Here is a 21,859-nt window from a genome sequence, read left to right as displayed (position 1 = left end):
CGCTTAGAGTCGATTGGAGTGCTCTGTTGTTTCCAGAGGGCATGGCCATCACCAGCACTTGGTAAACAGCTGAACGAATCATTTCTCTAAGTGGCCCCATCTTTTTTCAGTAGCAGCAGGAAGAGGAGAGGCATTCAGCAGTGCTGCCAGTGGTGAAATGGATGTTGGTGGTGGGGCAGTTAAAACAAAAGCAAGAAAACCCTCTGCAGGCCAGTTCTGGTCCAAAATGTGGTGGTTTACCACTCCTGGTTTACCATGTGCTGTGTACTTGATCAAACAGGTATTCGGAATGTACGAGCCACAAAAATCCAGCTTGCCTGGACAGCAAGTCAGACTGAAGATAGCAATAATTCTAAGCGCACTTACTAGGAAACGAATTCAGTAGTACCCATTTCCCAGCAGGCACATTGAAGCCTGGGCTGATGAATAAATGAGTAACAAAGGCAGCATGCAGTTCAAACGCCAATAATATAATTTCTACTGGTATTACTAATATAGTATGCTTGCTGATAGAATACAGATGCATTCGTTTAAACCCGAAGCATTTCATTTACTCCACAGATGGATTTCAGTTTTGGGTTGGATGCAAGCTCACTTAGCAGGGCAGGAGATGACCTCAGCATCAGCATTAATGTGACCTGGTAAGTGCTTCTTTGCTACAGATTGCCGGTTTAGACTAATATTGCCTCTGCATTTGAATGACAGAACCGGGAATTATACATGGAGTTGCTGAAGCATGGAAAAGCATATTATTACATAATGTGCAAAAGTCCTAACGGAAACCAAATGAAACCTGCTTTCAGTAGCTTGGTTGCAAAAGTAAGACTTTAGGTAAATTGCAGTGGAAATGTGCTTAACTCTCTCACTCAGACCAATAGGACTTCTTGGGTTGGCCCATGCTCTCTCTTAGTGATACTAAGTGTGCAGTTCAGAAAACTTGATCTAACCAAATCTGGTCTTGTGTGTTGTGATCCACTGTAATCTTTTGTTTCTTCCCATAGTGAAAATGAACTGGGCACTGACACATTGTTGGATAACAGCCTAATTTTAACATTGCCTCAGAAGCATGAGGTTGAGCTGAGTGTTCATGGGTAAGCTAATGAATGTTCGAGTATATATGTAGAGCTGATAATGAATGTTCTGCAATCAGGGTTTTGAGGAAGACAGCATGAACCTTTTCCAGAGTCCAGCAGGTTTTTTTAAAAACCACTTTCATATTTGTGGGAGCAAAATATGAACCCCTGTGACCCATATGTGAGGGCTGAATAACAAAATGATTGGCTGGGTGCCTGGATTCAAAATGTGGGGCTCAACAGACTCTTCAACAGGAGAGAGTCCCAGTGGGCAGAATTTAAACTCACAAAGTCAAGCAGCACAGTGAAGCCTAAGGAGTGTAGGCTGTTAAACCTTTTGCATAACCCATTTAGTCTGCTTGCAAAGCGCTCCTCTATTTCTACCCCTCTTGCAATGAGCAAACCACACAGTGTAAGTTTAAAAATGCTTTACTTATAGATTCAAAGGTCTCATTTGTGAATTTATCTAAGCAGAAAGAACATGGGCAGAATACTCTTGGGTAGAAAATGCAGAAATATGGTTTCAAGCATGTATTCTAAGCTTAGAACAAAGCTTTGCCGTATCTGCCTTGGTCAGTTACATGGCATGGAGAGAGAAGGGACAAGAAGAGGCTTCACTTCCTCTCTCATCAGAGAAGAGGGAGCATGACTTAACTGAGTCTCTGAACCCCTTCATATACTGAGTCTTAACCCCTTCATGTACTAACTAGTTCTTATGCATAGTTCTGTTTGACTTCAATCTCCCACACCATTTCCATGCCTTTAGGATTTCACTGTCAATGTTTCTGCAACCTTGTTACCTTTTCATGGCTTAGAAACTCTCAGAAGAGCTTAGAATATTGAGCTATTTGGGAGATGGGGTTCTCTTAACAAACAAGGGCAGACGGATTGCAGTTGAAGCAGGAAACCTCTGTAAGTAAAGAGGGACCAGAGGGTTTCTGAAAGGGAAGAGAGGTTGGATGGTAGAGCATCCAGAAGGCCTCCAGTTCAGTCACCGGCGTCTCGGACTGGAAAAGAATTCTCTTTGAAATCCTAGAGAGGCACCACCATGCAGTGTAGAGAATGGCTGCTTACCCCTTTCCCAGGTGGGGCAGAGGTTGGGGCCCCTTGCATTCTGTGGCCATCCATGCTAGCCAGGGCACATGTGTCCAGCTGGCAATTTGGGGGATTTCCCCAGCTGATTGGGCTGCAGAGTGGGCTTGCCTGCCAAAAAAATAAGTTTAAACGGGGCAGTCGGAGCCCCCCCCCTCAATTGATCAGTGCCTCACTGGCTGAGCGGGATTGCCGCCCAGTTAGCCAGCAGTGCATAAACACCAGCTGTGCCTGACTCCCTCAGCACAGTTGGCAGAAGAGCCTGCATTCCTAGAGCTGGATACCCTGTTATACTTGCCTCTTGCAGGCAGCTACTATAACTAGAATTCGGCTGCCTGTGAGCTGACTTCCATTCTGGTGGCCTGGGATTCCAGATGTGTAGCAAATGGTACTTAAGGAAGCTAATTGACAATGGATGCACTGGTAAGGATTTAATCAAGATTTATTTTCTACCATTTCTTTTGGGAAACACTTTTTTTGTAGATCTGTATCTCCATCGTCATTTGTTTATGGACCCAGTGAGGAAAATTCACCAGTTACCTGCGTAAAGGAGACGATAAACTTCACTTTCCATGTAAGAGATATTTCTTACAGACACATTTTCTGTTCTCGGCGCCTTCGAAAAGCGAATTAAATGAAATTTATCACTTCATGGGGGGTGGGGGAGCTTTTCCTTGCTAGGTTAAGCTGATTTCAATAAAGCTGGACACTCTCTGAGCCAGTAAGGCTATGCCTGCGGTGCCTCTTTCAATTATATCTCCTTGGACTATTCTTGGAACACAGTTCCTTCAAAAGTTCCCCAGGTGAAAAATTAACTGTTTTGTCAAAGTTGCTTTCTAAGGTTAAGTAATAAAAACATGCAGTTTTTGCCATTATTCCAGTCACAAATGTGATGGTGGGAAAGGCCACATTTGCACCGAGAAAAACACATAAGAATTCTGCAGGGGGGAGCCTAAAAGGGGGTGTGTGGACTCATGCTCAGCCCCATAATAATTTAATTCTGAGATAGCGAGAAAAATAGAACGTATATTGTGACAAGACGGGTTGTAGCCCTGCACCATGAGAGGGAAGGGAGGCAAGCAAACCAGCCAAACCTCTTTCTGCTCGCTACTGCCACTAAGTGGATCTCTGTTCATCCCTCCCACCTCACCCTCTAGATTCCTTCACTAAACAGCTCTTTAACCCTTTGGATTTTTAACAGGCCCAGCCTTAACATCCTACACCGAGTGGTGGTATGATGCATGACGCGTGGGGGGCTGCATGAATAATTATTGAATTTTGTGCCACCCTTCTTCCCAAAGGTCGCTTCCTGAAAAGGCTGCTTCCTGGTTTACAGGGGCAAACTCTTTTTAAATGTCCCTCGGGACAGGGGAAAAACATTGTCCACGAGGTATCAATGGAGACCTTAAAGAATTTAATGTAGCTGTGTTGTGACAGTAGTGTGTCCATTCCACCTCCTAATTTCTTTCCTTCCAAAAAGAAGCCCAGAGCGGTAGGTACAGAATGCTGAATGGCTGTTGTGGGAGGGAGGAAAACCGGGGGGGGGGGGGACACAGAGTAGCTGGAATCCTGAACAGCACTTTCAAACAGCAACATTTTTGTCACAGGCCGCTATTCCTACTTGTGTAATCTCTTACCATCATTTCTACTTCAAATTTACCTCATTTCTGGAAGTCTTATGATGGCTCACCTCCTTTAAAAATGATATGAAATATAAGATTATATTTTAATGATATAATAATATAAAAACTGGTTTTTAAATATAAAAACTGGGTACGTGAACATATCTTTCAAATGTTTGTGTTTCAGAGAGCAAAAATAGCAGGTATTATGTAAGTTAAGAGTCTGGTTTGATTTCCAGTTTCAGATGAGATTCTGCCATAATGGTGTTCTTTACTCCTTAGGTCAGCAATCCGGGACTAAGCATGGCTCCTGGTGTAAGCCTGGTGATACAGATACCCAATTCTTTTGTTCCTAGAGAAATCAAGTTGTTTAATATTCTGGATGTCCAGGTATGCCTGGTTTATTCTATGTATGGCAAGTAGGAAGGTTGTATCAAAGCAGTGAAATACTGAGACGTTTGCAGCTGTGTAACCAGTAGGGATTGTGCTGCTGTGTCACACAAGGCGCCTTACATGCCAGATGTACAGGTACAAAGATCTGCATGTGTCAGACATCTTGAGTCCATCCGCTTTGTGTCCTTTCCATAGGGCAGCTTGGTAAATAGTTGTTTAAAATCCCACCAGTAAGGACTGAAAATTCTCCTCCGGCTGCCTCATCCCTATTTGTTGCGGTGGCAGAGAGCCCACATTTCAGCTAGTTTGGCCCTACATTTATTCACAAACCCACCCCCTCCTTTCAGCATAGTTTGAGGAAAAGATGGGGCAAATTTAGCCATGGATAAAGGTTATACACTGGACCCATTCATTCATTCATTCTCTCTTCCCAAAGCTATCTGTATTAAAACTTATGCTTCAGTTGAGATTCCTGAATTGCAGAGGGTTGGACTGGATGACCCTCTGGGTCCCTTCCAACCCTACAATTCTATCATTCTATTATTTAAAGGGCTATTAAAAACAATGTGGTTTACTCTTATGAGTTCAGTAGGGTTTATGAGCAGACAGGGTTAGGATTGCAGCTTAAATGTGTTTATAGAGTAAAAGTGTGCACAAGGGGCAGTAATTCAACTCAGAGAAGACCTACTGGAATAAATGAATATGTTAGCCATGTCCATTAATGTCTGAGTCTACTCTTGAGTAGGACCAGTGTGGAATACCACCCAAGGTTTAGAAACTACAATTTAACTTGGCTTTTGTTCCTTTTTTAGACAACTGATGGAAACTGTACATACAAGAAGCATATAAGAGACTGTACCTTGCCAGAGACAAATGGAAATATATTGCAAGATCTCATTACATTCTTTACGAAGCTTGATAAGAGGGGGCTGGTAATTTCTTGACTTTATTCAATCAATTTTGTTAGAGAGATGGGTTTGAATCCAGAATGTCCAGGAGCAGAATCCATTCATGGAATGCTACCAATGGAAGGGGAATACATTGTTCCTTGCATCCTTGTAGCCCCTTTAAAGCTGTTGTAGAAGATTTGAGGAAGGGGCTGTAAAGGGGAGGGGGAATTGGTAAAAAATAATTTCCCACCCTGTTGTTCCTCTCCTGGATCTCAGTCCCTTTTATTTGCAGGAGGGGGACACTCTGGAGCCAACCCATTATGACTTCCTGTTCCACACTTTTATATTGCATGTTCATGTTAATTAGATGAGCAGATTTTGGTATCAGAAAACTGGGTTTGATCATGTGTAGAAGAAAGAGGTGTTTGTGGCAAGGCTGGGGTACGTAATAGTTAAAATGGTAAACTTTGGACATAAAAAAAGCAAAGGATAAGAAAAGATGGTGCTTATGCTTCAGTACTTTCAGATGGGGAATGTGAGCTGTGAAAAGAATCAACAAAATAAGAACAAGAGCCTCCTTTTGAAGCATTTTAAAATCAATTAAGGATTGAAATCAAGATTTCTCAAAACATTGCAAGTTGGTCATACATGTAATTAATGCCTTCAAAGTGGTGAGAGCCAGATAAAGAGTTTACTCAGACCCTGTAAATGGCAAGCTGGCACTGTAGAATATTGAACTTCCTAACCCTGATGTTGGGAAAGATTGAGGGCACTAGGAGAAGGGGACGACAGAGGACAAGATGGTTGGACAGTGTTCTCGAAGCTACGAACATGAGTTTGACCAAATTGCGGGAGGCAGTGCAAGACAGGAGTGCCTGGCGTGCTATGGTCCATGGGGTCACGAAGAGTCGGACACGACTAAACGACTAAACAACAACAACCTTTTGTGACAGCCCCCCCTTTTTTAAAGGAAGGTGTAATCAACACATAACCAAGTTTTAAAAATCCTTGGTTGCTGAATTCTGCATGTTTTGTTTTTTGCATTTAAGTGGTTTTTAAAGCTGCAAGGCCTGCCAGCCACTTTGGCTATACAAATATACTGAAAGACCCAGTCATATTTAGGGCTTTAGTAACTGCCATGTATGGGACCCAGGTGGCGCTGTGGTTAAACCACTGAGCCTAGGGCTTGCTGATCAGAAGGTCGGCGGTTCGAATCCCTGTGACGGGGTGAGCTCCCGTTGCTTGGTCCCAGCTCCTGCCAACCTAGCAGTTCGAAAGCACATCAAAATGCAAGTAGATAAATAGGAACCGCTACAGCGGGAAGGTAAACGGCGTTTCCATGTGCTGCTCTGGTTCGCCAGAAGTGGCTTTGTCATACTGGCCACATGACCTGGAAGCTATACGCCGGCTCCCTTGGCCAATAATGCGAGATGAGTGCGCAACCCCAGAGTCGGTCACGACTGGACCTAATGATCAGGGGTCCCTTTACCTTTTTTAACTGCCATGTAGGGACTTGCCATAATATCTAAAATCAATTTGCTGTCCAGATGCTCCCTGTTTATCCTCTAAAATTAACAACCCTCTAGCTATCTGCAGTAGCTGGCAATGGCAGGAAGGCAGGTCTATGTATCTCTTGACAATAGTCCTTAAAATGCTGTAGCAAGGGACTGGCTCATCATCTGCCTATCTGGAAAGCCCCCTGTGTGGCTAGGCTATGCTGTTCCCAATCCCTGCATCAACATCTTAACAGTAGCCATATTTTTTAGCTTCCTCAGTGAATGTGATGGGTCTGGTACCCACCTCTGGTGCAAAGCAAAGGAAGCACTCAAACTCCATGTAGCCAAGTTTCCCTACGTGGCCAAACAGTAAATGCAATGTATCTACCAGAAATGGCTTGGCATTTGCAATGTTCATTAAACTGGTGTTTCAAAATTAAGCTTGGGGCATCCATATCTGAGGCACTTTTGGCATAGCCCCTGGTGCTTCAGAAATGTTTTGTGAGAAAGATCAGAAAGCTGGTGTCTATATCAGCCCAACTATGGTTAAGAAATCAAGAGGCAGCCATGGGCTTGCACACTGCCTCTTCTTCAATGCGTACATTCCCCACTTCTCCCCTTTAAGAAGGTGTGATCAGACTATGTGAACCAACTTTTATAACTTTGGTTGCAAACTTTGCTTCAAAGCTAACCATGGTTAGCTCCAGGGGTAGGAGAGGGAACCACGATTTTAGGAGATGGAGAATATTCTGTGTGGATGATGAGGCCTTCATCAGAAGCTTACCTAAACATTGAAATCCCTGGGAAGGAGGGAAGCTTAGTGGTATAGCATCTGCTGTGCAAGCAGAAGGTCCCATGTTCAACCCCCATCATCATCAGATAGGACTAGGAGAAAACCCAGCTTTGTGAGGATAGATAAAAATGACAAAACCACATTTGTGGATGCATCTAGAAAGCTATATTCTAGCAAGCTAGGTTTGCAAAAGAAATAGTGTGGGAAGATTTAGAACAATGAACAACATTACTGGTAGCCTTTTATGAGAAACAGCATAACCAGGCAAGTCCTTGCTGAAACTTTTCCAAGCAAACTCCAAAGTAACAGAAGCAGAAAGAATTATAGCCTATCTCCAAATGTCTCCGAAACAGTGGCAATTGCTCAGAGAAACTTGTTACCCCCTGCATAAGGGTAGTCAGCCAGTCTATTTTTTTTTTTAAAAAAAATAATAGCTGAGTATAAGTTGCATCTCATACAATTTCTCTCTTTCTTCTGAAGTACTGTATGAAAGATGACTCATTCTGTTTGCAAATATTTTGCAATTTTGGGAATATGGAAAACGGGAAAGAAGCAACTGTTCACGTTCAGCTGGAAGCAACTCCTTCAGTGTTGAATATGGTGAATATTTTCATCTTTGAATAATCGTAATTAAATGCATGTACTCAAGGGTCAGAAGCCTCACATAGGGCAAAATCCATTAGTGGTTTTTGTGCTTATAGGGCTCAGTGGCATGGACTAAAGCATGTGCTTAATTTCTTCCTCCCTCCTGCTCAGATAAATGGGACCTGAAAAGTGCTTAACATTGCCTGCATGGCCTAAGTGGGTTCCTGAGCTTATATTTATAAACTCAGGTAGGTAGCCATGTTGGTCTGCCGTAGTTGAAAGAAACAATCAAAAAATTCCTTCCAGTGGCACCTTAGAGACCAACTAAGTTTGTTATTGGTATGAGCTTTCGTGTGCATGCGCACTTCAGTTTAACATTTCAAAGTGTCTTTCATCTGTTCCCTCCAAGTGGTATAAACCTACCTTTTCAAAAACAGGACGCAGCTTCAGCACTTACATTTGAAGTAAAAGCGAGTGTTTCAGCAGATCAGAATCCTAAAGTCATTGAACTGCACAAGGACAAGCAAACAACATATGTAAGTATTTTTAAACAGCATTTGATTAGGGAAGCAGTATTTAGGCCAGGCGCATACGAACTTCATTCAGGTGGTCCATGGTGTGTCTGTAAAAATACAATTAAAAAACCACACAGCTGTTGCCACAAAAGGCACAAAAATGGTTAAGCGATCCGCCAAACCCTTAGCTGTTTTCAGCTGGAAAAAAGTTCATCTGGTTGTGCTGATGGAAGTGCAGCATAGTGTTTCTTATTTCTGTGCTCCTCCTAGCTGCCGTTCCTCCTCTGGTCACTGGTGGGGATACACAACCTGACTGTCTAATTTATACCGTGTTCCTCACATTTTAAGACACGTCTTATATTTATTTTTCCTCCAAAAAAACACACCACGGCTTATTTTCAGGGGATGTCTTATTTTTTTTTGTTAAGCTTTTTAATTTTTTACCAGTATTAAGCTTTCAGAGAGTTTTGCTGGGTCGGGCTCAGTGCGGCGCGCGCTGCTGCCCTTGCCGGCTCCCGCTGGGTCGGGGCTCGGCGCTGCGCGCGCTGCTATCTTTGCCAGCTCCCGCTCAGTCGGGACTCAGCACTGTGCTAAACGGGAAAAGTGGAGAAGAGAGCAAAGGCTACAAAAGTTCGCAATAACACGAACAGGGCTAACACCACCACCGGTAAGTCATCCAACATGCCTTGCTTGAGCCGGCAGCTACGGGAAGCTTTATTGTTTGGCCGGGAGGGGCGGGGAGAAGGAACTTGGGCTGGGCTTGCAAGCTGTTCCTCAGCTCTCACCTTCCAGAGCTTCCCAAGGACTCGGGAGCCGAAGGGTCCCGGGCGACCCGCACCGTGACAGGACCCTGGGGGAGGGCGGCCCCTTTCCCACGTTTCTTTGTTCTGGGGAGGGCGCTGGTGGAAGGGAAGGAGGGAGCCAGACGAGGAAAGAGGAACCAACCCTCCCCCCCCGCCCCGGGCTTCTCCTGCCGGGTCTGCCACACAGGCACTGCCGGTGTTCGTGAAGGAGACCCATTCCTGTTACACACAGGCGGAGGATAGCAAAGCGGGTAAAATATCCCCCCACCACCACCCCTGCGCTGCAAAAAAAAACCGACCCGATTTTGCTCCCCGCCTTCCTAGACCAGGGCGGGGCCCAGTCAGCCGCTCCTTGACGCCCCAAATCCCTCAGCAAACGCAGAACCCAGTGAAGAGGCGAGCGGCAGGAGAAGCAGCCACTCAGGCACCGTTAACGGAGCCGCACCCAGCCTCCTCTCCTTCAGTCCCGGTGAGCGAGCCGAGACCGCCGCACCCGGGGCCTTGCACCCAGCACCGGGCCCAGCAGCCGTAGATCCGGAACAACCTCCGCCCCCGCCCTCTCTGTGTCTCTCGCTCTCCCACCCTCCGCCCCACAGCATCATCCCCTCAGCCCTCACCTTATACGAAAAGCTCAGCCACCGCGCTGACTCGCCCCCCGCTACGTTCGGCTCCCTCTATTAATGGGGCCAAACACCCTCCCCGCTTTCACTTCCACCTCAGCGGGAGCCGGCAAAGACAGCAGTGCGCACCGCACGGAGTCCCGATTGAGCAGGACCCGGGAGAGACAGCAGTGCTCGGCGAGGTGCGCGCTGCAGAAGCGCCATGCAGACCTGCTCCCACCACTAACCATACCCCAGCATGTCTTATTTTGGGGGGATGCCTTATATTTTATTGCCTCCAGAAAATCGTGCCATGGCTTATTTTATAGGCACGTCTTAAAATGTGAGAAACACAGTACACCCTGAAGGATACAAGCCATATAACTTTGTGTGTATGAGAAACCTGGTACAGCCTCTATGGAATCCTTGATGGTTAACTGCTGGATGTTCTTTATTTGTGTAGGTCATTCTGGAGGGACTTCATAACCAAAAACCAAAACCGAGTGTAACAATGTTGCTCATTGGAATGGGTTCACTAGTTGGAATTGCTTTGCTTTTGATTCTTGCACATATTTTATGGAAGGTAAGTACTGCAGATTTAATTCATACATCTATTTGCTTTTAGGACTGGTTTTTTCCCCTAGATCTCATCACAATGGAAGAGTCACCCTTGCTATCCCAATGCCCACAAATTTATTCTAAAATGCAGCTTTTATACTCATTTGAATGATTTTTTAAAAGTTCTTTTTCTCATTGGAAGGAGGCTTTGGTTATTACATGGGTTGAGGAATGAGAAGCTTTTCTTCCCTGGAAAAGCTCCCATTTTAATTTCTAAAACAGTCACTGGTAAGTTATCACATCTGCAGAGCCAGACTTTTGGGGTAAAGTTAGGCAACAAAGCCTTTAACTCATATCTATCTTACCATTAAGGGATGCGGGTGGCGCTGTGGGTTAAACAACAAAGCCTAGGGCTTGCAAATCAGAAGGTTGGCAGTTCGAATCCCCACGACTGGGTGAGCTCCTATTGTTCAGTCCCAGCTCCTGCCAACCTAGCAGTTCGAAAACATGTCAAAGTGCAAGTAGATAAATAGGGACCGCTCTGGCGGGAAGGTAAACGCCGTTTCCGTGTGCTGCTCTGGTTCGCCAGAATCGGCTTAGTCATGCTGGCCACATGACCCGGAAGCTGTATGCCGGCTCCCTCAGCCAGTAAAGCGAGATGAGCGCCGCAACCCCAGTCGTCCGCAACTGGGCCTAATGTTCAGGGGTCCCTTTACCTTTATCTTACCAAATAATGGCCTTTGATGCATGAGAGACATTCTGCAGTTTACAGTGCCATTTGTGTTGATTATTTATTGTCAACCGCTGAAGAGAATGCTTTCTGGAAACTGATAGTGCTACTTCCTGAACAGCCACCCCCAAATTTTCCTTTTTGTTTAAATCATGTGGTTCCACCAGCTGTTGTTGGATTCTATATCCCATTAGTTAGTGGGAGTTGCGGTCCAGGAACATCTGGGGAGGGCACACATTAGTTAGTGTTAGAAACTGAGATGTGAAAGCTAGGAGCTAAATGGCACCTTAAACCTAGGTTATGGGCGCAACATTGGAATGTCTAGGCACACTTTTCTATAAGAATACAAAGCTGAAAATGAATGAACTGCAGCTAAAATACTATGTTCGTTTTTTACATGGTCTAGTCCTTCCCCTGCCCACTCCCCCTAATATGCTTAAGATGGTCTCTTCTTCCGTCTTCAGAGAGTAGCTGGAAGTGGGGAGGCAGAAAGTTCCCCCTTTCCTTCCACTCTGCTGTTTTAATCTGTAATCTTAGGTGCAACTGCATCCAGAGCTCAAAAACTGCTTGCATTAATGAAATTCCCTGTTGCAAAGTGCACCTAGAGCAATGCGAGTTTGGAACGCTAACTAGCTCAGCTTTGGAAGAAGACTCTGCTTACACAGACAATAGCAGTGATCAGGGCTGCTTTAATTCAGTGGAAGAGGGCTCTGTCCACACAGATAAGGGCCAAAAATAACTTAGCAGCTGCTGTTTAAACAATCTTCAGCATTTTTTCCCTTCTGTGTCTACACATTTATTTTCAAAGATGTACTCAAGTCTCTCCCAATTTTCTTTCTTTATTTCAAAACCTTGTTTTGGATACATTTTGGAACCTGTTAAAATATTATTCATTTTTATATTTCTTTTTGAAAAGTACTTACCTTTTGATCATGCCCACTCATTTAACATTACAATGGTACCTCTGGTTGCGGACGGGATCCGTTCCGGAGGTCTGGCCGGATCCCGAGGTTTTCGCAACCGGAGAGACAGTTTCTGCCCATGCGTGCAGCAAAACCCAATAAAATACTTCTGGGTTTGCCGCATACGCATTCCGAAGTTTACATAACCAGAGGGTTACGTAAGCGAAGATACTACGGTATAGTAAAATCGTTAATTTTATTTTTAGTTGCCAACATCTTCTTCATAGGTTCTAAAATTGTCTTCTAGGTTGGTTTCTTTACAAGAAAATATAAACTTCTTCCTCGAGAACAGAATGGAAGAGAAAGCTGGAGCTTTATAAACAGCAAACAAGAGGACACCAGTGACAATGATTAAAAGTTATTCTACATAGTACATGAATAATAATTTTTTTCAACCGAAGGCACCATTTGCAAGAATTGACAAGTCATAAATCCTTGCCATAGATATATCCAAGTGAAAAGAAAGATTTCGCCGTTCTCAGCTTCCTACAATACAAATCGTAGGATGTCTGAAGAAAAATGGCAAATAGAAGCAACACCACCAATGATGAAGAAAACCCAGCGAAAACACTATGGAAGAGCAACTACTTGCTAAAAAACGAATTTTGGCCAGTTGAATCATACTTGAATTAAGAGTGCATAGTTCCAATGCCCAGGGATTCAGCTGAATATATAAAAAGGAACAACATTATGAACAGGCTTGGGATGCAGCAACTAACTGTACATTTTTATATGATTAAAAACGCACAGCTTTTTTTCTTCTATCTATATCAGAGCTTAAGTTATCTAACGTACATCCGTATGAAAGGGACCCTACTAAATTAGATGAATTTGGTCATCTGCATAATCAGTGTATGGCCTTTTTCTTCCCCATATTATCATGGACTTGTAGGGCTGCAAACAAATTGGGCATTTTTCCAGGGGAAACCTGGACCCAAGACACAACACGAGCACAGCCGTTTCACCCTCCTCTACCCCAACATGTGCATGTGAAATTGATCTTTGTGCCACAACACAGCATCTACTTTCTGAAGGTGACAGCGGTTTAGGAGTAAATCCAAGACCCTGGCCCTTTCCCTGGCGATGGTGGATGAGATTCAGCACAGGATTTTGAGATGGCCCTGTCCCCAAACTCCCTGACAGGAGAGGTTTCCATCTCTCCAGCATTTCAGAAGCTTGGCTATGTCTGCCCCTTATGAAACTCAAGACTGCAGGATCCTTACCGAATAGGAGGAATTTTTATTCACAAGACAGCTGTCCCAACCAAAGAAGCCCCACCACCTATGCAGAGCTCACCTTCTGTGAAATGAAGCTGCGTGTGTTCATAGAATAAAACCTTGAGATCCAGGCATCTATGATTATTATTATGTGCAGTCTTTAGATTCCAGTTTAACATATATAATTTTAATTTGGATGTTCTAATTGGATATACTGAAGTAATTATTCTCCCACTGACTTCTTTAATCAGGGAAATGTAGCAGTCACATTCCTTTCATTCTATTTATTTTGTTTAAGAGCAGGTTTATATAAAGAAGTCTGAAATAATATTTAGAGCAGATTTTGTTGTTCAATATATTTTAATTATCTTTTAAAATAGGGTTCGAGACAGGTGAAACACTGCACTTTAACCCCCAAATCATTGTGCTGTCACAAAGTATACCTCAAAGTTTAAAACAGCATTAAACACTCTGAAACTTGGTACAAAAGTGATCTGGATCTACATTTTTTTACCAATTCAATGATGCACAAATATTTAGAAAGTTGTCACAATTTAACTTACAAACAAGGATAAAAGTGTCATTATGAAAATAACAATAAATTTTGTATACAAATAAGATGTGATAGCATATCAGTTCAAAATGCTCTGCCAGTTAAAAATAAATAAATCCACATATCAATTGTAACTACTCAGAGTTCAACTTTAATAAATTCAATTTTTTTGTATTTGAAATATTTGTCACTTTTACACTGAAATACTTACTTGGCAAAATTAGTTTTGTTGTCTCGCCCCCACCTTGAAGATTACCAGTGCAATCATATTAAATAAGAAGAAAATCCTACTGTATTCAGGTGGACTTACTCTCAGGTAAGCATGCACAGGAATGCAGCCAAAAGGTGCAAGTACAGTTATGCTACAACATGTTTACTCAACTGTAATTGGATCTCACAGGGCCACAATCCAAAATTAAGTATTTTTCTTAATTATTTGCATTAGGGAGTGATTGAAGATAAAGTTTAAGGGTCGTCTTAAACTTTTAATGGAACACACTTTTTTCAGCAGTACAGAAATGTGCAGAATGGTTTGCAGAACTGAAACAATGGAAGTCATAAAAATTACAGTGGTACCTCAACTTATGAAGACGATCTGTTCCGTGGCGCTCTTCGTAAGTCAAGGTCTTCGGATGTTGAAGCACCTGTACCGCACATGTGCAAAGCACAATTTTGCGCTTCTGCGCATGCGCGGACCGCGCACGCGGCAAAAAGACTTCCGGGGTTGTCGACTTCGGAAGTCGAAACCTTCGGAAGTCGAAGCATTTGGATGTCGAGGTACCACTGTAATGGGAAAAGCTAGACTCACTGAGAAATGCATGGGAGCTTGAGTGAAGAATGCTACCCTGCCTAGAGTGTGCTTAGGTGGAGCGGCTTAAATAATAATAATATAATAATAATTTATTATTTATACCCAGCCCATCTGGCCGGGTTCCCCCAGCCACTCTGGGCGGCTTCCAACAAAATATAAAAATACAGAAATCCATCAAACATTAAAAGCTTCCCTAAACAGGGCTGCCTTGAGATGCCTTCTAAAGGTCTGGTAATTGTTGTTCTCTTCGACCTCTGGTGGGAGGGCATTCCACAGGGTGGGTGCCACCACCGAGAAGGCCCTCTGCCTGGTTCCCTGTAACTTGGTTTCTCGTAGCGAGGGAACTGCCAGAAGGCCTTCCTTACCTGTGCAGCATATCTCTGCAGCCCCTCTCCTCAGTCTCTGAAAAATGTCAATCAAGTATATAAAAATCATTCAGTTTTCCTGCAGAAATAAGTATGCGTTGGGGATTTGCCTCATCCAAGCTTGGGTTTCAATCTGCATCAGTCATATCCTATACAACTGAGTTGTTCGATTTAGCAGCAAAATCCATACTTCCTCTTCCTAAATTGTTTCTAAAGACAGCTGCATGATCCTTTTAGATTATCCACTGCATCAACACTCTTGCCATATAGATTAATTAATCGGGGATGTACCCTGGCAATAGGAAGAAAACAGGAAATCCATTACTTCTCTGCAGTATTGCCATGACATTTTATCTGAGCACAGATTTACACACAGGATAAACTACAGAAAATTTAAAAATCCTCTTCCTATTACAATCTAAACATTCCTCATAAAGTTACTTCCCTAGATTATATGGTTCCGCCTTAGTGCCTGGGATATTTGTGTATGGAATTAATATGAATGGGTCATTCATGTAGCAAGCAAGCTCGGTAAAATTGAATTGACTCTGAACTATGTTGTATCAATACTAAATGCAGCACAAATGTATTTTCAAGGGCAGAGACTTCGAAGTCTGTCCTTCATGAGAAATAAACCAATGTTATCAGCTAGAACTGGACTATAGCATGAATCTCATACTGGTTTCAGTGGCCTGCTGATGGTTTTGCTACGCAATCACAACAGGCACAGGAACAGAATGCAGCAAGGAAGTAAAATCCAACTGCAATTTTGTGACATTTTCTGGCCTACAGGGCTATACGATTTGCTTAGATATGGCCTAAAGCATTTATTAAAGAGAACAGTGTATCATAAAATGATGTTGAAATGTGTCACTCAGCACTAAATCTAGGCACACATTTCCAATGTGCATAAGAAGGGATTGGTATAATCTTAAATCTGCACTGCCCAATTTTGGCACAGTGGATACGGGCCTAACAGTCTGTACCCTACAAAAATGCAGTCTGTACCCTACAAAAATTCACATGTGGTCTATCAACAATAGGTCCGAGCTGGTGTGATTCTACTTCTATATCATGTGCAAGCTCTCCCCATCCCATGTACGGTTCTAGATAAAGAAGGCAGAGAAAAAGGCACTGAGCAGGGCTCAGCCAGCAGCATCAGGCTGGAGTCAGAAGCAAAGACCCCACCCAAGGATCCCAATATTACCATTGTCCCAGGAAAAAGGAAAAAGTACTTTGCTTAATGGAATAGTGGCTACAGAAAGACTCATGCAGAAGTACAGTGTGGAATTCCAGAGCTACAATAGCATCTATGCACCTCCATCAGGACTATGCAGAAAATGGAGCAAGAATTCAGGGCTTAAGGAGAAGACCCAACATGGTTTTTGATAAACTTGCCAATTCTCTAGTTCAAAGTCTTGAACTATAGCACACCAAACTTTAAAAAGCAGAGGAACAGCAGGCATTGATTAATGGACCACAGTGCTTACAACAATCAATCAATCACTACACTTCACCCTACCGGACACAAACTTCTGATGGCCATTCCATTAAATCTCCATCTATATTCCATGGGTAGGTCTTTTCTTCAGGATCTATGGAATTCAAGTTGTTTCTAGTGATGTGTTCCTTTCTAGTTCTTGATTGGACTTTTACCTCTTCAACAATGAAAGCTTCAACAAATGGAAAATTGAACTAACACACAAAAACAGAAGATACAATTTTGTAAATACAACAAGACATTTCTCTCCCCCCCTCCTTTATAGGATTGGTGTTACCTTATGCTTTCATTTCATTAAAGAAAAAAGATGGAGTAATAATCTCAAACGACTCCATATAATTTAGCTGCATCTCCTTAAGCATGTGGTTTTAAAAGCAAAAGAACCAAGAAAGCCTGAGTTTCCCCCCACTCTCATGTTTCCTGCCACCAATAACTCCTAAAGAGGACTTGTCCTACCCACTTCAATAAGCTGAAGGAAAGCTCCTTCTTTTCCTTTGGATTTATGGCAGCATGCATTGCACCAAGCCTCACATTGCAGTTCACTTTATCAGCCAGAATTTGTGCCCAAAGACAACATGCCTTAGTGTGGCCTTAGCCTGGACACTCAACACACTGGCTACAACTTTAATCATCCCAAACCATTTGCCATGCTAGCTGAGGCTGCTGAGAGCCCCCCCCCCCAAAAATGGATTCCCAACCCAGTTTAATGTGATGTTCTTCACTGCTGAGCACTACAGAATGAATCTGGATAAGACCCTTCCCCAAGACTCCAGATCTACTGAACTGGATGAGTGCTCTGTGTGTGTGTGTAGATACGCACACATGTATGTACTCTCAAACATGTATACTTAAGCTTTGTGGATAAATTGCGGTGTTTGATACTGGGTTGCCTGCTGTGTTATCCACCTGTGCTCTACATACAGGTGAAACTAAAAATAAATATATCCCACCCACAAAACGTAGGGTCTCCACTTGCCCTTAATCTCAGTGAAGTCTCTGTTTAAATACAATAGTGTTTCTGGTTTACCACCCCCAACCCCCTCTTAAAAATCAGTTTAGCAGCTTTACACTCTAGTAACTCCTGTATATAAGAACCATATATAACTAAACCACAACAGATGGATGGAAATAGGCTAATCGGTATTAGTCTGATTGGTGATTTTCAAAAATCAGATAAAAGTGGGCTAATCTACTCTGACAGGAGGTTAAGTCTCCTTACCAAGGCACTACTATCTCCTGGAGCATTTACTTCCCATCTTAAAGTTTTGTCTGCTTCATCATGTTATGCTTTAGATACTCTTTTGGGGGGAGGGGTGATGTACTGTGCACATTTCCATCTTCTGTGTCCTCTGTTGTTCACAGCGATTAAAGGAATCTAATCTAAACGCGTTTGGGTTGCAGAAATAATAAGAGTAAACCTTTACCTGGTTTTTCACACTAGAATATCTTTTCAGGTGCTTAACAAACTCCGGACGAGAAGTGTCCCGCACAACAATAAGTGCAATGCTTCCATCATCCAATCTAAAAATGACGTAGTTCAGTAAATATTGAATTAACACAATTATCTTTGATCTCATTGTTGACTTATTCAGAATCGTCTATTTTTATTATCAGTGAGGTTACAGGTTACACTTATTTTCAGAATGAAATAAAAGCTAACAATTTTTTAAATAACGGAAGTACTTTAGTGGTTCCATTATTTGTAGCATATGCCAATATTTTAAAATTAAAATGCTCAGTCCAAGCACCTCCACAGTGCTGATTGTGGAGTAACTATTCTACTTTCAGAAGACAACTGAAGGCAGCCCTGTTTAGGGAAGTTGTTAATGTTTGATGCTGTACTGTTTTTAATATTCGGTTGGAAGCCGCCCAGAGTGGCTGGGGAAACCCAGCCAGATGGGCGGGGTATAAATAATAAATTGTTGTTGTTGTTGTTGTTGTTGTTGTTGTTGTTGTTGTTGTTGTTGTTGTTGTCTTTCCTTCTCTCTCATTTGGGGCAGCCTTTAGTAATTGACCTGTTGTGATTTGCCTTGATAACAAAAAACCCTTCTGGTAAAAGCAGAGGTGGGAACAGGAAAACGCTGGCACACTCTTCAGTTCTGCAAACATTATGTTAACGAATGGTTTCTGTTCTAAACTTGGGAGTCTCCTGTATCCATACAATTTTGTATGTTAAAATACCAATCTAACTTTATTTCTACATGACGCTTTTTACTTTGTTACTAAATCCAATGCCTGCCACAAATTCAGCCTAGGCGAAATAGACACTCTACCCAAATTGAAAGGTAGGAGGCACTACAAGAAAGGAAAAGGAAACACATGCTGGATCAATTCCTCAACTGTATGTACAGTGGGAGTGCAATTATATGCAAGTCAGTCCCACTGATGGCATAAGATGCTGATGTTGTAACATATAGTGGCAGCTACTAGCAAGTCAAACCCTTAAGGGCTTCAACTTACTTGACCTGAAGGAAATGCAGTAATTTTGTGGATTGTGGTAAGGATCCTACATTGGCCACATTGGGGAACATTAAAGAGACTAATGAGGACCCAAATAGCTAATTCTCACAACCATAGTTTGATATCTACCCTGAGATGGTGAGCTCCGGTAGAAAATCTTAAAATTGCTTGTCTTCTGCACCATAGAAATCTTAGCAGTTTTGCAAATACTGCAGTCAAACTATGTCAAAGAATCTCTGATAATGAGATCTGACTGATTTAGTGTCATGACGACGTTATTGTAGTAGCAAATACTGAAAACTACAAAGAAAGAAAAGTATTGAAACAACCAATCAGTCAGGTCTAAAGAACTAGATTTCCTATCAACAAGCCCCAGGGAGATTATTACTTGATGACTACCACTTAAGTCAGACTTGTAAACTAATTTAATCACTGTAATTATCCAATGATTATTTCTAGGTGGGTGACCTCAGCTGCCTGCTCCAAAAACTTGAGATTAGGGAGTCAATGGTAGTCCAACTCAACTATCTTCATCCCCCCCCCCCCATGAACCTCAGAGGGTCTAGACTGTTCATGTCACAAGCACACATTCTTGGGAAAGCCAAGGTATTAGAATAAGTTGTCAGAATTTAGAGACATTACTCTAATTCTGTAAATCCTTACTGACCTGGTATTAGGTGCCAAGCCTCTTGGTGCCATTGAGCAGAGGCAAGGGATTGCCATAATGCTCACGTTCAGGAAGTGCCCCTGGATTCTGCGCCAGTGATCCCTGCTGTCTAAATATAACACCACACCGTATTACTTCAAGTAAAACCTAATTCTCCTGCTAAGTGATTAAACTTGGAAACTTACCAGATTTAAGTCTCTTTTGCTGCTTTCTAAAAATAAACGTATCGGATAAAATAATTAACAAGCACGGAACAATGTGGAGCAAAATAAAAACAAAAACAAGCACAACATGTTTGTGATTTAATTGAAAGAAATTGAAGATTGAACACTCAGCTAGGAAATTGTTTGAAAGAAAAGTGGGATTTCATTTTGATCTTAAGCACATTATTTGAAAACATCAGGAATTCTAATTAAAGCTTTTGGGGCAGAATGTGCTGGTGACAGCTCTGAGCTACTTATAATAAAATCGGAAACAATAATCTCCAAGTACATGGTTAATCATTTTCGTTAAGAAAACATGATCCATTTGCTGATCGATACAATGGTCCCAATCCAACTAATGCTTGTCACATTTAAATTGCATTGAAATCAAATAGTGCTTACATTCGTTACGACTTAGCTGAAGTTGGGTTGCAACTGTTATGGGATAAAAGTTTGGAATATACAGACTTGTGGTTGTTTGTCTGAGTCTTACTTACTTATCCTCCTCCTGAGCATCTTGCTCCAAAGGTAGAAATGATAATTCACAATATTCTGGCCTAAGGACAGAACAAGATTCATTATATTATGTTTATTAGGTGTGCACACATCAAGGTTTAAACAATTACAGTATTTTCTTCACGTTACTATGTTATAAGGTTTACAGTGCAGTCCTATACATATCTACGTCACTGTAAATCCCACTGGATTTGGAGAACTGAATTTGGAAAGGTTCACTGACACGAAGCTGGGTATGATTGCAGCCCAACAGTAGTTATTAGTCTAGATCAGAAGTACCTACTAATTTGTGTCCCTTCAGGTATTGTGGGATGACCATTTCAACCATTCCTGACCATCAGCCATGCTGGCTGGGGCCGATGGAAAATGACCCGACCACAGCTGGAAGGCCACTGGTCAGCCACCACTGGTCATTATTATCTGTATAATATTTACTGATGCTATCCAACTACAATCATTAAACTTTTGTAAACGTGTAATAATATGAAATCTTGCATTTTGGTCCAATTGGTACAACTCCTTTTTAAAAAAAATTCTAAAAATTAACACAAACATAATTAAAAAAAAACCAAATTCATCGTACTTCAGACTTGCCAGTGTCTTGAGCACAGCAAAATCTTTTCGCTGACTTGATGGCATCCAACGATGCTTTTCAGCCAAAGCCAGAGCCCTTGATCCAAACCCAAACATTGATGAAAACCCAAAGCGAAGTAGCTTGGTTGGACTTCTAAAAGTGCACACATCCACTGACTGTACATGCCCTGAAATGGTATCGTACATGTATTATTTCATTTTTTCTCAACTTTCATCACAGGGCTCAAGGTGGCCCACAACCAAATTAGAGTACTCATTATTTAACAAGTCAATTTAAAAAGGCAATTAAAATATCTGTAAAGCCAGGACCCCTATATACTTTTCTATCAATATTAAATTCCTAGATGAATAAAAATGTTCTGCTTTCTAAATCCAGCAAGCCGCTCCAATTTACCCATAAAGGTGGAAAATCTGTAACCTTCAACTGTGAAGTAGAGCGTTTACTTAGAATTCAGGTAAAATAGCACAAACACTAAACAAACATGTCAACATAAAATAATAAACAAAGAGCACATTGATTTAAATGTGCCTTTATTACACTGAGTTGTCTTTCCCCTTGCAAATAAACACAGCTTATTTTGAGCAAAACTTGTAGTGATTGCGGGCATCTCTACCTTATCTTTCAAACATATTTCTAGGGCAGATCTTAGTAATTCTATTTACTCCCATACCCACTGTTTCCCAATAAAGTGACAGTCTTATGTATAAGCCAGTAAGAAATTTCTTTTCCTAGTTAAATGTTTACCCACTGATTGTACCTGGAACAGACTTTGGCACAAAGCATACAGAATGTGAGCATGAATCTGGAATACTCTGTGATTTCAGACTCAAAATCCAGAGAGAGAATCAGAGGGAAGGGAT

At 42.2% G+C, this 21,859-nt stretch overlaps 2 protein-coding genes across 3 annotated transcripts in view; one reads left to right on the top strand and one right to left on the bottom strand.

Annotated features, from left to right (window-relative positions):
* The window catches only part of ITGA4 (integrin subunit alpha 4), a 53,340-nt gene extending 39,662 nt beyond the window's left edge, over positions 1–13,678 (top strand). For both annotated transcript variants that reach the window (XM_035133765.2, XM_035133756.2), the window contains exons 20-28: positions 562–641; positions 1,002–1,091; positions 2,649–2,739; positions 4,070–4,177; positions 4,993–5,112; positions 7,840–7,959; positions 8,382–8,480; positions 10,325–10,444; positions 12,359–13,678. In XM_035133765.2, the coding sequence (XP_034989656.2) occupies positions 562–641; positions 1,002–1,091; positions 2,649–2,739; positions 4,070–4,177; positions 4,993–5,112; positions 7,840–7,959; positions 8,382–8,480; positions 10,325–10,444; positions 12,359–12,466 (936 nt within the window). In that variant the 3' untranslated portion in view covers positions 12,467–13,678. The remainder of the gene's footprint in view (positions 1–561; positions 642–1,001; positions 1,092–2,648; positions 2,740–4,069; positions 4,178–4,992; positions 5,113–7,839; positions 7,960–8,381; positions 8,481–10,324; positions 10,445–12,358) is intronic.
* Positions 13,679–14,934: 1,256 nt separating this feature from the next.
* Positions 14,935–21,859, bottom strand: part of CERKL (ceramide kinase like) — a 33,855-nt gene continuing 26,930 nt past the window's right edge. Inside the window, exons 7-13 of the mRNA XM_035133725.2 lie at positions 20,988–21,165; positions 20,386–20,445; positions 19,871–19,896; positions 19,686–19,794; positions 17,983–18,079; positions 16,580–16,752; positions 14,935–15,349 (exon numbers count right to left, since the gene is read on the bottom strand). Of these exons, the coding sequence (XP_034989616.1) occupies positions 15,268–15,349; positions 16,580–16,752; positions 17,983–18,079; positions 19,686–19,794; positions 19,871–19,896; positions 20,386–20,445; positions 20,988–21,165 (725 nt within the window). The 3' untranslated portion in view covers positions 14,935–15,267. The remainder of the gene's footprint in view (positions 15,350–16,579; positions 16,753–17,982; positions 18,080–19,685; positions 19,795–19,870; positions 19,897–20,385; positions 20,446–20,987; positions 21,166–21,859) is intronic.

The sequence above is a fragment of the Zootoca vivipara genome, chromosome 1, assembly GCF_963506605.1.
Source record: "Zootoca vivipara chromosome 1, rZooViv1.1, whole genome shotgun sequence".
Classification (NCBI taxonomy): domain Eukaryota; kingdom Metazoa; phylum Chordata; class Lepidosauria; order Squamata; family Lacertidae; genus Zootoca; species Zootoca vivipara.
Note: the sequence above shows the minus strand (reverse complement) of the source record. Positions and strands in the feature narration are given on the sequence as shown.